Below are 14,463 nucleotides of genomic sequence, written 5' to 3' on the forward strand. Positions count from 1 at the left end.
ATAAGGGAAGACTTTGGCCCCTACTATTAACTCCATAACTACCCTCCAGCACCTTCCCTGCACCCACTCCCTGGCTATGTGGAAAATTAAAAGTAGAATTACTGCTGCTGAAAGAAAGGAATACATATACCATGTGATCATTCCCAACTCTAATGATACAGAAGTCACAAATAATAATAATAAATTGATAAAGTGAGGCAAATTGTTTTCTTGTACATTATCAGCAGCATTGTAACTGCTACAACTCACTGGGACAAATTCAGAATATATATCAAAAGACTTAATTTTTTTAGAAATCCTACTTCTAGAGCTATAAAGAAAAACTCCAAACATGCTTTATGAAGAAGATACTATTACATAATTTATCTAGTGATAAAACATGAAACTTTTCCCCCAATAATATACACATGATAGAATATTATGCAGCCATTAAAATAATGCTTCAAGAAACTCATTAATTTGAAAAATGTTTATAATACATACCGATGTTAAGTTATTGAGCTGGATACAATACTGTGACTTCAGTAAGGTCACACTTCTCAAAACAAAGTTAAAACCATACATTTTTTAAAAACTCAGAAAACACATCAAATTATAGGGGCTATCACTCTAGTAGGCAGAGAAATGATGTGATTTTTATTTATTCTTTTATACTTCTTAATTCTATATATTAGTTTCATATATATATATATTTTTGAGACAGAGTTTCACTATGTTGCCCTTGGTAGAGTGCTGTGACGTCACAGCTCACAGCAACCTCAAACTCTTGGGCTTAAGAGAGTCTCTTGCCCCCGCCTCCCAAGTAGCTGGGACTACAGGCACCCACAACAATGCCCGGCTATTTTTTTGTAGTTGTTGTAATTAATTGTCATTGTTGTTTGGCAGGCAAGCTCCAATGTATATGGCTGGTGTCCTAGCTGCTCAGCTACAGGCACTGAGCCATAGTTTCATATTTTTAAAATAGTATTTCAAAATAATTATTCTTTCATTTCAGCTACAAGAGAAATGTCAAGTTGTACAATAACAACAACATAACGTTAATGACTAGCACATAAGTTAGCTAACTAAAATTTAAAACATGAGGTAGAAAAAAATAGTTCAATCAAAGTAAAATCACCTGAAATAATGGAAACTAACGTTTTAGGAACAGACTCTATATTCTAGTGTGAAACAGAGAAAAGAATCCTATGTGGGTACTAAGCAAAACAAAACAAAACAAAACAAAACAGTATGCTGGAAAGTAGGGGGAAATGTTTCTGCCCTCCACTTCAAGTCCCATACACAGGGAATTTCTACTCTACATTACTGGTCACTTTTTCTTAACCCTTAGTAAAAAATAAATTTTGTTATGTATATTTGAGGTATATAACATGATATTATGAAATATATATGTGTATATATAGTTTTATATATACACAGAGGGTGCCAAAAAATGTACATACATCTTAAGAAAAAAACTGTATTAAAATTATAACACATACGATAACAAAAGATGAATATCAAGTTACATGTGACTTCTGCAATTACAAGAGGTACTCAAAGTATACACTCAAATATACAATACATACCAGTAGGTAACATCTCTTATAACATGTATACTTTTGGCACCCCTAGTATACAGTAAAATGGTCATTATAAGGGAACAAATTAACATATCCATTATCTCAATCTCATATTCTCATCTCTTTCTTAAATGGAGATTTTTCTGGCTGCTGGAGTGGGATTTTTTGGTTTTAATTTTTTAAAAAAGATGTAGTTTTTTAAAAGCACTTTTAGGTTCATAGAAAAAAGGAAAGGAAAGTACACAGATTTCTCATATATGCACCTCTATACATGTATAGCCATGATCACAGATCCCCCACCAGAGTGGTACATGTGTTCCAAATGTTGAACATTCATTGACAAATCATAATCACTTGATGTCCACATTTACATTTGGGTTCACTTTTCACTCAGTATGTTCTATGGCTTTGAACGAATGTATAAATGACATAATGACATCCACATTATACCTTTGGCTTTCACTAGCATTAGCGCCTACATTCAGTGTTGCTCCAGATCAGTGCATATATGCAGTATTGCTTCTGCCATAGTTGGCTACTCATAACTTCTTTCCATAATTGAAACTAAAGCAGGAATTGCCTTAATAGTCATCTACCTCTGCTTCTGACTGGCTGGTTGAAATGAACTCTCTTTCTCTACAACTGGTTAAGTATATGAGATCACAGACACATGGGCAGGAGCAAGAAGCATCATTTAAATCTCCCATATTAAGCTATACTTTCCAATTTAGCTCTTATCAGAAATATCTTAATTTAGTGAAGGTAATACAGCATAACTACTTAACTATTGATAGATAAAGCAGTTCTGATTTCCATTTCTCTATATGCCGTGTGTATGTGCTAGCACGCATGCCTATTTTTCTATCAATTGTCTGAAAAGATTCTTAAAAGGAGATAAAAGAAACCAATGTCCACTTGCATGCCTAATAACTTTATAAACTAACAATATTAACTATGATTCAAGAAGTTCAAACTACATGAAAAGAAAAAGGTTTATAGTAGAAACAACTTAAAAAAATCTTCATTTAGAGATGTCATAAAAGTATAAAAGTTTAACATTTAAAATAAAATACTGGCTCGGCGCCTATAGCTCAACCGGCTAAGGCGCCAGCCACGTACACCTAAGGTGGTGGGTTCAAATCCCCAGCCCGGACCCGCCAAACAACAATGATGGCTGCAACCAAAAAATAGCCGGGCGTTGTGGCGGGCGCCTGTGGTCCCAGCTACTTGGGAGGCGGAGGCAGGAGACTCGCTTGAGCCCAGGAGTTGGAGGTTGCTGTGAGCTGTAATGCCACGGCACTCTGTCCAGGGGGACAGCTTGAGGCTCTGTCTCAAAAAAAAATAATAAAATAAAATAAAATACTATTTTAAAATGCTCATTGTAAAACTTTTAAGGTATTAAATCCTTCTTAATCTTGCATCATTAGAGTGAGCACCTCTAATCCTTAATGGAGACATGATATTAAATAATAATAGATCAAAGTTCAATATTCATTAAATAAATTTGTCTAAGAGTAACCATCTAGTTAGTACGTGAATTCTCTTAATCAAACCTGTAGTTATAGTTTTCAGAATGACATACTTACAATGTTAGTCAGTCAGGTATTAAATGTTATACACACTACAATTTAGAGTAACTCAAGGAAAAAAATTATAATTACCTGGGCTTTTCTGGTACATCAGAAGGATTACTGCAAAATGGTTCTTGGTAAACAGTTTCTGAAAGGTCATGATCTAACAAAGTTGCCATAATTTCTTCCCTACTTGGTGGGGACATAAGTGGTTTTAGAATGTGAGCAGTTCGAGGTGTGAAACTGCCATTTTTAGATTGTGAGGGAGAGCTGGTAGACCTTGGTGAACTATCAGGAGTTGGCGTCAACAGATCATTGTTTCTTGAAACATACAGTTCTAAATCTTCAGAGGCTACATCCACAAGTTCACCATCTGGGGAGGAGAGTATTGTAGTAAAAGAGGTATTAACTGAGTCAAGAGAATGCCCCATTTCTTTTCTAGTGTGACCTTTAATCCAGTCTGAATTGCTTGGCTGTGGAAGGCTAAGAAACACTTCTTTGCTTACTGAACTCTTATTCAATCTGGATTTTTCATTTAGACAGCCCTCTGCCTTCTGAACACAGAAAGAATCCATTATTGAATTAGACCGAGTTGTAAGAGGATGAAAGCTGTTTTTCCACGGGTTGTGCCGATGATTCTCATTGCTATCTATGGATGATTTGTCAAAAAGTTCAGGACTTAAAGTACCAGATCTAATCCATGAGGATGAGTCTGAGGCATGAGGCTTGTCTTCATCACAGTTCTGGTTGTCATGACTTAAAAACTCATTTTTTTCTATAGCTTGTCCTGGAAAAAGATCCTGAACAGCATCACTTAGGAACTTTTGAGGCAAATTCTGATCAGCTGGGACAAACTGACTTCCAGAATAAAAGCTACAAAATCCAGTCTGACCTATTGTGTTAATATCAAAATTATAATTATGTTCAGGAGATAAGCTATCTTCAAGTGAATAACAACTTTCAAAACCGGGATCTGAAAAAAAGATGGGACTATCATCTGATAAGGAGTTATCCAATTGACTAGAGTTTTGTAAATTTAGAGAGTCTACTTTTAGAAGTTTGGGAATTTTTTCTTTAGGTTTTGTACTTCTGGGAGTTCGAGGTTTTCTTGGAGATGTTACTGACCGTGTCCGTTTATTTGCTTTGTTATGTTCAAGGGAACCAGAAATATTTTTGTTTGGTTGAAGTTTATTAGGTAATGGGTCTTGCATAGTACTTGCATTTTGTGCTTTCTGCTGTCTTTTTTGTAACAATTCTTTTAGAACTGCCAGTCCAGACTGTCCTTCACCAAATGCTGAATGTGTTGAAATGTTTCGATTTTTACACTGAGAAAGTCCTTTGGTTTGTGAAACTGCTTCTGACAATGACCTCTGCTTTACCCTTTCAGGTTTAAAATTTGACATATCTAAAATAAAACCCCTTTGTTTTTGATCCCATGCTATTTGTTTGATTGGACTTCTCAAGGAAGTTATAAAGCAATTATTAGGCATTTGGCTTTCGTCTGAAGCTGCATTTCCTGGAGAACAAGTTTCACTGTGCTTTGACTGTTCTGCCATGCACACAATCTGCTGCTGACTATCTTTGCAATGCAAAAAATTAGGGGCATATGCCTGGTCCGGCTTTGATTCTAGGGAATTACGATACTCATTTAACTTTCCAATAGTTGACAAATGGTTTTTTTGTATGTTTGCATTATCTTCTGTCTTTGGAGACATTATACCCGAAGATATCTGAGCATTCTGTGCTACCTGAGACAAATGGTTGGAAAGGTCAAATATATTTTTTTGAATCAAAGTTGATTCCTTTAGAGTAAACATAGCACTTTGATTATGAGAACTCTGAACATTAATTTTTGAGATTCCAGGTGCTATGGAACTACAGACAATTGAAGGATGCAAATCATCTCGTGAACTAGAGAATGTCTGCAAATCTATAGATTTTTTGTTTTCTAAGAATGAAGAAAAGCAGCCAGATAACTTCTGTTGTGCATTAATTCCAGTGGGTAGGGGATTAGAAAGGGGATGATCAACAGTTGAGCCTGTTAGTGGTATATCTTTCTGTTTACAAAGTAGAGAGCCTCCAGAACTATTTGTAAACTCGGACACATTCTGGTGTTTTAGCACAAACTTAACTTCAGCACCAGACTGAGATTTTATTTTTTCATCTTTAAGTGTTATGTGCTTTCTTGATGTGCCTTTCTCATTTTTTTGTTTTTGTTTTGCTCTTGGTTTCTTTTTTCTATCATCTACTATTTTATTTGTTTGATTTCGTTTGTTCCTTTTCTTAGTAACTACAGAGGGATTAACAAGCTTTGCTTTTGATTTCTTAACCTGTGCTCTTGCTCGACTATTTTTTCCCATACGAGGATTAACAGTCTTGGTATTATACATATTAGGACCTTTAAAAAGCAGTGCTTCTTTTTCTGCAGCAGCCATAATTTCTTCAGCTCTTGGATCTGTTGGAGACCAGCAGCGAGGTGGAGAGGAATTTACGGGACTTGTGCTTCTCTCAGAAAGAAAACCTAGTTTAGACATCACATCACTATAATTTAAGTCACAGTCTTCGGTTTCAGCATTGTAAGATGGTGACGGGGGAGAAAGAATAGCATGTGACCGTTTTTTTCTGAAAGACAAAGTTCTTTTAATATTTTCACTATTTGTCCTTTGTTGTTTACCAGTTTTTTTCTTAGCAGACTTATGTTTTGACTTTCTTCTGTGACTTTTCTTTGGTGTTAGTGGATAAATAGGATATTTGGTTGCAGGGGAGTCAGGAACTTTTGGCCAAAAATCCTTCAAAGGTGCAAGCTTTTTATATAGTTCTATTTTTTCCTCTGTTAATATTACTTGTTTTTCTTTAGAGTCTATTTTCCCTAGCTTCACAAGCATATTTTTTCTCCCTCTAAATCTGTTAATAATAATATACTTTATGATGACAGGGGGCAGCTTTTTAGACATTTTCCTTCGTTTTCGAGACTTTAGAGTTCCATCTAGACTGTCACCAATTTCTATAGGATGAGGTAGGCTAATTTTTGAGTTGTGTGTTACAAAACTTGACTCACCGTCTTCAGTCTCATAATTTACCTTGCGTTTGGCTCTAAGTGTATATTTATTTCCATAAAGTCCAAAAGACTGCTCAGTTTCTAAGTTTCCATCTCCAAAGTGACAGTCTGTCAAACCATCTGTAAGTGTTTTATTTTCAAAAGTTCCACGAGTGGTTTTAATTAAATCGCTGGCCAATACATGATCCTTCTCAGGATTACTATTACAAGGATTATTTTGTATACAATTCTCTTTTGTGGATCTAGTCTCACTACTTTTGGTAGAAGTCTCTTGATGACCTACAAGTTTCTTTTTACTTAGTTTTAACCGAGATGGTTTATTGCCAGGTTGTAGTTTATATGTGACAGGAGATAGTTTCTGTGGTCTAGTGAGACAATTAGAAAGAACAACACTGGGAAAAAACATATAATGTGCTGCTTGTTGGCTGAGGCTTGGTTTTTCTGTTTTATGTTCTTGAAATTCTTCATATCTAATTTTAAGTTTATTTAGACCACCTTCATCAGCAATGCTACTAAGAGAATGTACCATAGTTCTATTATCCCCTGAGCATGACAGCAATTCACAATTTTCAGTAAATGGTGAAGGGAATAAACTGTTCAAAGCTATGCTGTTTCCTTTTTCATTTCCTTCAGCAGATAGCTTATTTTTTGAATGACTTAAGTCAGAAAAGTTGAAAGAGTTTTTACCCAATGTATTCTCATTAGGGTGACGGTGCATATGTATAAAAGGGGCATCCTTTTCGATCTTTCTAATGTTTGTATACTTTCTACTTGGTACTTGTCTTGTAACAGATGGAATATCTTCTTCATAATCAAAAATACTACTTTCACAGGAAGATACTGGGAGGATATCTTTCTTATTACTCTCTTTATGAGAATTTTCTGAATGAACAGTACTGTTAATAGATCCAGGGTATTTCACAGAATAAGTGCTTTCCTTTGTAAAAGAAGTGACTGAATTATCTAGACCTTTTTCTATGTTGTTTGGCTGTGAAAGGTCTTCAATTAAATCTTCCTTGTTCAAAATATGGGAAGGAAGGGCACTTGTGTGTTTACATTGAAAGGTAATCTTAGCAGAAGACGGGGGTTCTAATGTAGCAGCATCTTTGTGAAAAATGGAGGGTTTTACTGACAGCTTGCTAGTTGCAATCACAGAAGAGTGGGTTCTAGAATTTTCGTTGTTCAATGGATTGTCTGAAAGGAAGGAAAAGTAAATTTATTTCACTCTACTCTTTTAATTTTTAAAATATATTCCCATATTAAGATACTGTCACTGTGAAAGATATTATATGAAGTCTGTATGTTTAAAATGATCATCTTAACAAAAAGGTCACTCCTATCATTAAGATAACTCAACCTAAATAATCAAGAGTTACTTATTATTATTATTATTATTTTCTGAGACAGAGTCTCACTATGTCATCCTTGGTAGAGTACCATGGCATCACAGCTCACAGCAACCTCCAACTCTTAGGCTTAAGCAATTCTCTTGCCTCAGCCTCCCAAGTAGCTGGGACTATAGGTACCTGCCATGATGCCCAGCTATTTTTTGTTACAGTTGTCATTGTTGTTTAGCTGGCCCAGGCCATGTATGAACCTGCTACCTTTGGTACATGTGGCTGGCACTATAACCACTGTGTTAGAGGCACCAAGCTAATTATTTTAAATATATATTCCTTTGATTAGCAATAGACTGAATTAATATTCAGTGTGTTCAAGGGAATAAGGGGAAAATACTACTAACAAAATTTTTTCATAAAATAATACGGTTCTTGGGTGGTGTCTATGACTCAGTGGGTAGGGCACTGGCCCCATATATCCAGGGTGGCAGGTTCAAACCTGGCCCTGGCCAAACTGCAACAAAAAAAATTGCCAGGCGTTCTGGCAGGAGCCTGTAGTCCCAGCTACTTGGGAGGCTAAGGCCAGAGAATTGCTTAAGCCCAGGAGCTGGAGGTTGCTATAAGCTGTGATGCCATAGCACTCTACCAAGGGTGATAAAGTAAGACTCTGTCTCTTAAAAAAAACAAAAAAGTGTATATATATGCATATATATTGTTCTTTATATTATCACTTCAAATAAGATGAGCATATTTCTGCTTTTTTTCTTTTTTTTTGAGATGGAGTCTCACTCAATTGCCCTGGGGTTGAGTGCCATGGAGTCATAGCTCACAGCAATCACAAACTCTTGGGCTCAAGTGATTCTCTTGCCTCCAACTCCCAGGTAGCTGGGACTATAGGCGCCTGCCACAATGCCTGACTATTTTCTTTTAGAGACAGAGTCTCACTCTTGCTCAGGCTGGTTCGAACTCCCAAGCTTGGGCAATCCACCCACCTCGGGCTCTAAGATAAGCATATTTCTTACAACACTTTCATGTGCCACTGAAATGTTAACACAATAAATTGATAAAAGTTTATGATGCTTGAAATCAGTGATCACAAATGTTACATCCTCCTACAAATAAGAAAAAATATTTAATTGCATTCTTTCAAGAGAAGTATCACTAAAGCCACACTTAGCCAACTATACAGTGTGATTATAGTTTCAAAATCAAATATATTTTTAATCCCTAAGTGACCAAATGCTCACAGTACACTCATTTACTTACCACTATTTTCATCTGCAGTTCCATCTAACTGAGGTATAGAAAGATTGGCTAGAAGCAAACTATTATCACTCCATTCCATTTCTTCTTCTGAAGATGAGTCATCATCTTCAGTTGAACTTCTGTGGGTATTTCTGCACAGTGATCTAGAGAATATTAAAACTCATTGGTGAGTATAAGCATTAAGAAAGAACATCTCAGATGCAGTAATTTGTCTAATTTTGATTCTTTAATAGTAAAACAATAAAAAAGATCTGAAAATTGTGATTTTTAAAGAGCAAACAGATTTACTTTGTTTTATTAATGTGCCTTACTATCGTACCTGAAAAAGTTATTGTAAAAAGACTTTATAATCCCTTTTATGTGAGGTAGAAAACCCCATAATTCCTGCATTTGTAGGTTCATAATGTTCTGGATTACCACATCTAATCATGTTCTCCTTTATATTCTCCTTTTCATACTATCCTTAGATATATACATATACCTTGAGAACTCAGCAATCTCTAAACAGATCTAACATATTTTAATAAGTTTCCATTAATATAGAATCACTACACTCTGAATTGGAAAAAACAAGAACAAAATGATAAGTGAGGATGCACTCAAGTGAGGGGTGAAGAGAAAAACTTAGTGATCAGAGAGGGGGAAGGGAGTAGTAAAGGTATTGAGTCAATCTGACAGTGACTACGAAGTATGGTTACTGAGGAATTCAGATAGACAGTGAAGTCCAGGTAGTTTCTTTTAAGTTTCACCTCATACTACTGCTAACTTGATACTTTCCCTTTTATCTAGATGGGTAAACTTTCCTTCTATCCCTACCCAATTTTTTCTTTCACTGGTCTCAAAAACTTAGAAGTAATATTCCTGTATTATACATGGAACCATTTCTTTATTGAGCTTTTCCAAATCACAATTTGTCATAAAATCACTCCCTTAAAACATGAAAGCTATCAGAGGTCATCTACTACACTTTCTACCCAATGCAAAAAAACCTGAGACAATCTCTGCTTTTACAGCCTCTGTATGAAGGGCTTGCTGTCTTCCTGGGTAATCTTGTTACTGACTCTGTTAGTAACTATCTTCCTATTTTACACAAATTGTTTCTTGTCTCTTTTATTTATTAATTTTTTTGAGACACAGTCTTACTTTGTCACCCTCAGTAGAGTGTGATGGCATCATAGCTTACAGCAACCTCAAAAGTCTTGGGCTCAAGCGCTTCTCTTGCCTTAGCCTCCTGAGTAGTTGGGACCTCAGGCACCCAACACAATGCCTGGTTTTTAGAGACAAGGTCTTGCTCTGGCTCAGGCTGGTCTTGAACCTGTGAGCTCAGGCAATCCACCGGCCTTGGCCTCCCAGAGTGCTAGGATTACAGGTGTGAGCCACTGCACCATGCCTCAACTTGTTTCTTTTCAACTTCTATACATTGTTCTTGCCTTTGTTCTCTGTACCCATAAAGAACAGGTCTATTTCACTTTCCACATAACCTTTAAAATACATGAAGGATTCATCATCTGTCTCATAACTCCTCTCTAAATAGACTATTCTCTATTCAAATGTTCTTCAAAATTGTCAGTGTCCACTGATCTTCCTTCCTAGTTTTCTTCCTCTTCTTTCTCGTTCCTTTCCTTTCTTAATATACTTATATTATAATATAGTAGGGCAGAATATAACATCTACTATACAGAGTAGAATTAATAATTCCTTTTCTAGACAAAGACACTTCTCCTATTTAATCTCTTTCTCATATAAGTTTATGAACTGTTTAGGTTTGTTTTTATCAAGGTTAAACTGGGCATAGCTTTCACAGAATTGGCTTGGTCAATGAACACATAAATATGAATTTAATCATGTGTTAAATCATACCTACTCTTATAGTAGAGACTATGTCAGAGAGCAGATTATAACATCACATCTAAAGATTTCCATATCCTGATTTATAAAGTAGAAAAACAAAAACTTAAGTTATATACAAATGAACATTGAATTTACAGATTAACCTTCCACCTTTCAATAATGGCTCTAGAGTTGAAAATTTCAAATATAGACTTTAAAAAGTTTTAGCATAGCCTACAGAAGTTTAAAGAAGAATATACTCAGTCTTTCAAGTTCAGAGAACTTAAGTTTTTCCATATACAGAGCATACAGCTCAGGGGAAGAATCAGATGAATCAAGTTCACAGAGACTGATTTAGAAAACCATGGTGCCATCTTAATCATTTATTTTAAAAAACAAACCAGAATACTAGTTGTTTTGAGATGTGTTTATTTAATTTATTCATTAGTTTTTAATATTTAGTTCCTTCGGTGTAACTAGACCTGGAAGCAATTCCTTCTCTTCAGCTGACTCTACATATTGTGTTCTAATCCACAACAGTTAACTATCAGAAGAAGTATGCTTTTTGTCAAGTCTGAGATAAAGAGGCACTTTGATTTTGTCCCATTTTTCACTCACATGTCAACACCGCATATATAAATAGATGCTTTCCAGAAGTTAAGTCAAACTTTTTAAATGTAGCAAAACTTTATTTTGCCTGGAATACAAAATATATGCCATATGAAAGACAGACCACTACTTGAAGAGATTAAGAAAAAGTCTATAAGGAAATTAATTTCTGATTAAAGAATAATGACAAAATTAGTTATTAAAATAACTGAAATAACTAAAAAATTACCTCTTTTTGGCACAATGTTCTTCAATATTGCTGTCCCATCTCTGGGACATAACCAAACTAAGCTCCATTTCCTCTTTTTCAATCTGTGGTTCATTTTCTTCATCATCACTATTTTGGGGATATTTATTATTTCCAAAAGGGCGACATGGTGATGGCATCCTAGTTCTTTCCCCCTGATATCCATCACTTTCCAAACCAGCAAGAAGATGTACCAGAGCCTCATCAGGACTATTGTCCACTATAAAACAAGTGAAGCAATCACTAAATTTCCTAAAGAATCCAACAATTCAATTATAAAATAATAACATCATTACAGATGCTGGCAGGTGCTAAAAGAATATAGTTGGTGTGAATGCTCAGTAGGTCATGTAACTCTCTCATCAAACTGTGATCTCTGTACCAGCTACATTAGAATAACTTAGTGCTATTAATAAAAATAAAATTCTCAGACCCTATCATAGATCTAGTGAATTAGCATTTCTGAGGTAGGTCTTACAAATTTGCATTTTTGAAACATAGTAGGATCTTGTTCTGTTGCCCACGCTGGCCTCAAACTCCTGGGCTCAAACAATTCTCCCTTTTCAGCCTCCAGCATAGCTGGTATTATAGGCACATGCCATTAAACCTAGTAGAAATTTGCATTTTAACAAGCTGTCTAAGATCTTACTGTACATTGAAGCTTAAGGAGCAGTAAACCAAACATGGTCAAAAGCATTAAAAAATAAATACAAAAACATATAATAAATATATGAATAAATGCTAAGGAAGTACCTTAAAAATTATATATGTGAATACCTTATTCTTCACTTAAGTTTTATTTAGTTCACAGAATAGCCAAATGAAGTCTGTAGTTGAAAAATACAACAGAGTTTTAAAAGTGGCTCATATTATACTGTACATATAAAACCACCCCTTCATACATGTTAAAATAGCTAAAAATAAAACGACAGATAATATCAAGTGTTCGTAAGGATGTAGAGAAACTGGATTTCTATACAATTGCCTGTCAGATTATAAAATGGTACACCTATTGATTGTTCCTCAGAATGTTAAACAGAGTTACCATATAACCCAGCAATGCAACTTCTACATATATGAATACCCAAGAGAATGGAAAATATGTCCACACAAAAATCTATTCATGAGTAATGACAGCATTATTCATAATAACCAAAAAAAGTAGAAATAACCCAATATCCAACAACTGATGAATAATAAACAAAATGTGTATTATCTATATGATGGAATATTATTCAAGAAAAAGGAATAAAGTATGATACATGCTACAACATGGATAAACTTTGAAAACATTATGCTAAATTAAAGCAGCCAGGCACAAAAGGCTATATAGTACATGATTCTATTTATATGAAATGTCCCAAATAGTTTAAATCTAGTAAAGAAAAGATAAATTAGTGGTTGCCAAGGGCCAGAAAGAAGAATGGGAAGTGAACAGTAATAGCAGAGGGTCTCTTTCTGGAGAGAAAAATTCAATAGTGGTAATGGTTGTACAACTCCACAAATATGTTAGGAATTACCAAACTGTATGCATTAGAAGGTGAATTTTATGGTATGTGAATTATATAAATAATAAATTATTAAGGCTGTTATTTAAAAAAAATTAGAGAGATGGACATTTTTTTCTAATCTACTATACCACTTATTTCTCTGTAAATAAAGGCAATAACATTCCTCATTCACTAAAATATCAAGTTTTAGGTTTTCTTGGTTGACATTAAAGAAATTAGTTTAGACATGCTACCAATTGTAAAACAAAATGAAAATATTCACTTATAAGAATCATTTTGGTAATGATTCAATTCTTAAACTTAAAATTTTTTTCCTGTTTTTTTCCTTTTTTAATTTTTTAATATTATTGAAAAATAATATTAGCAAATGGATTATAGATACTTTCTTCTCAGATCTTTGATAACACTGAGATTGCATTTTTGTCACCTTAGTCAAGGCAGAATTATACCTAATATATCTGTCTGATGCAATGAAATAGGGTTATGTCCTTTTAATTCTTGTCTTTTTTAATTTAACTTTTTCTATGTCCCTCTCTTAACTTTTTTTATAACCAGAATACAATTTAAATACTTTGGTATATATATTAACTTATTCAAATGGGGAAAATAGAATATTTTAGATTATAAACCTAAAATTAATTTTTTAATGTGTTCTTGAGATGATTTCTTTCTGCATGTAATCACGCATGTAAAAAAGAAAAAACAGATGCAGTAGCAGGTCTGGTTTCCTTGAGCTCAGGGGTAGATGGATATATAAATGACCCTGATCACTATACATTATTTGCACTGAAACATCACCATGCATCCTGTAAATATATACAATTTTAAAAAAAGAGAAAAGTTCCCCCCAACTGTTTAAAATGTTTTTGAGAAATGAGTGTATATTGGTATTGTTCACAATCAGTCAATTTATGTTCCATCCAGATGAAAATGTAAATAACATATAAATGACAATTCCATGGAAACAGGATTGCATTTGGCACCATAAAAATAAAAAAATAGTGGAAATGAAAGAAACGTAAAATTACTGCTTCAAGCAAAACATAAATAACTTTATGCAACAAAGTATCTAAATTTCTGCAAAAGATGTAAGTTAGACTAAATTATTAAAAAGAAATCTTATAAGTAGTTTATGATGCTCAGCTGGGCACAGTGGCTCATGCGTATAATCCTAGCACTCTGAGAGCTTGAGGCAGGAGGACTGCCGGAGCAAAGTGAGATTCCTTCTCTACTACAAACAGAAAAATAAGCCCAGTATGGTAGTGTGCACCTGTAGTCCCAGCTACTCAGGAGGGTGAGACAGGAGAATTGCTTAAGCCCAGGAGTTTGAGGTTGCTGTGAGCTAGGCTGAGGCCATGGCACTCTAGCCCAGGCAGAAGAGCAAAATTCTGTCTTAAGAAACAAAAAAAATAGCTTATGATGTTAATGAAAATGTATTTATGATGATGCAAAAAATTCAGAAATAATTG

The 14,463-nt window shown here is 34.6% G+C and overlaps 1 protein-coding gene across 1 annotated transcript in view; it reads right to left on the minus strand.

Moving 5' to 3' along the window:
- The window catches only part of REV3L (REV3 like, DNA directed polymerase zeta catalytic subunit), a 200,323-nt gene that overhangs the window by 81,085 nt on the left and 104,775 nt on the right, over positions 1-14,463 (minus strand). Inside the window, exons 12-14 of the mRNA XM_023512479.1 lie at positions 11,466-11,703; positions 8,798-8,940; positions 3,224-7,385 (exon numbers count right to left, since the gene is read on the minus strand). Of these exons, the coding sequence (XP_023368247.1) occupies positions 3,224-7,385; positions 8,798-8,940; positions 11,466-11,703 (4,543 nt within the window). The remainder of the gene's footprint in view (positions 1-3,223; positions 7,386-8,797; positions 8,941-11,465; positions 11,704-14,463) is intronic.

The sequence above is a fragment of the Otolemur garnettii genome, unplaced genomic scaffold (assembly GCF_000181295.1).
Source record: "Otolemur garnettii isolate 467f Iridium unplaced genomic scaffold, OtoGar3 scaffold00002, whole genome shotgun sequence".
Classification (NCBI taxonomy): Eukaryota; Metazoa; Chordata; class Mammalia; order Primates; family Galagidae; genus Otolemur; species Otolemur garnettii.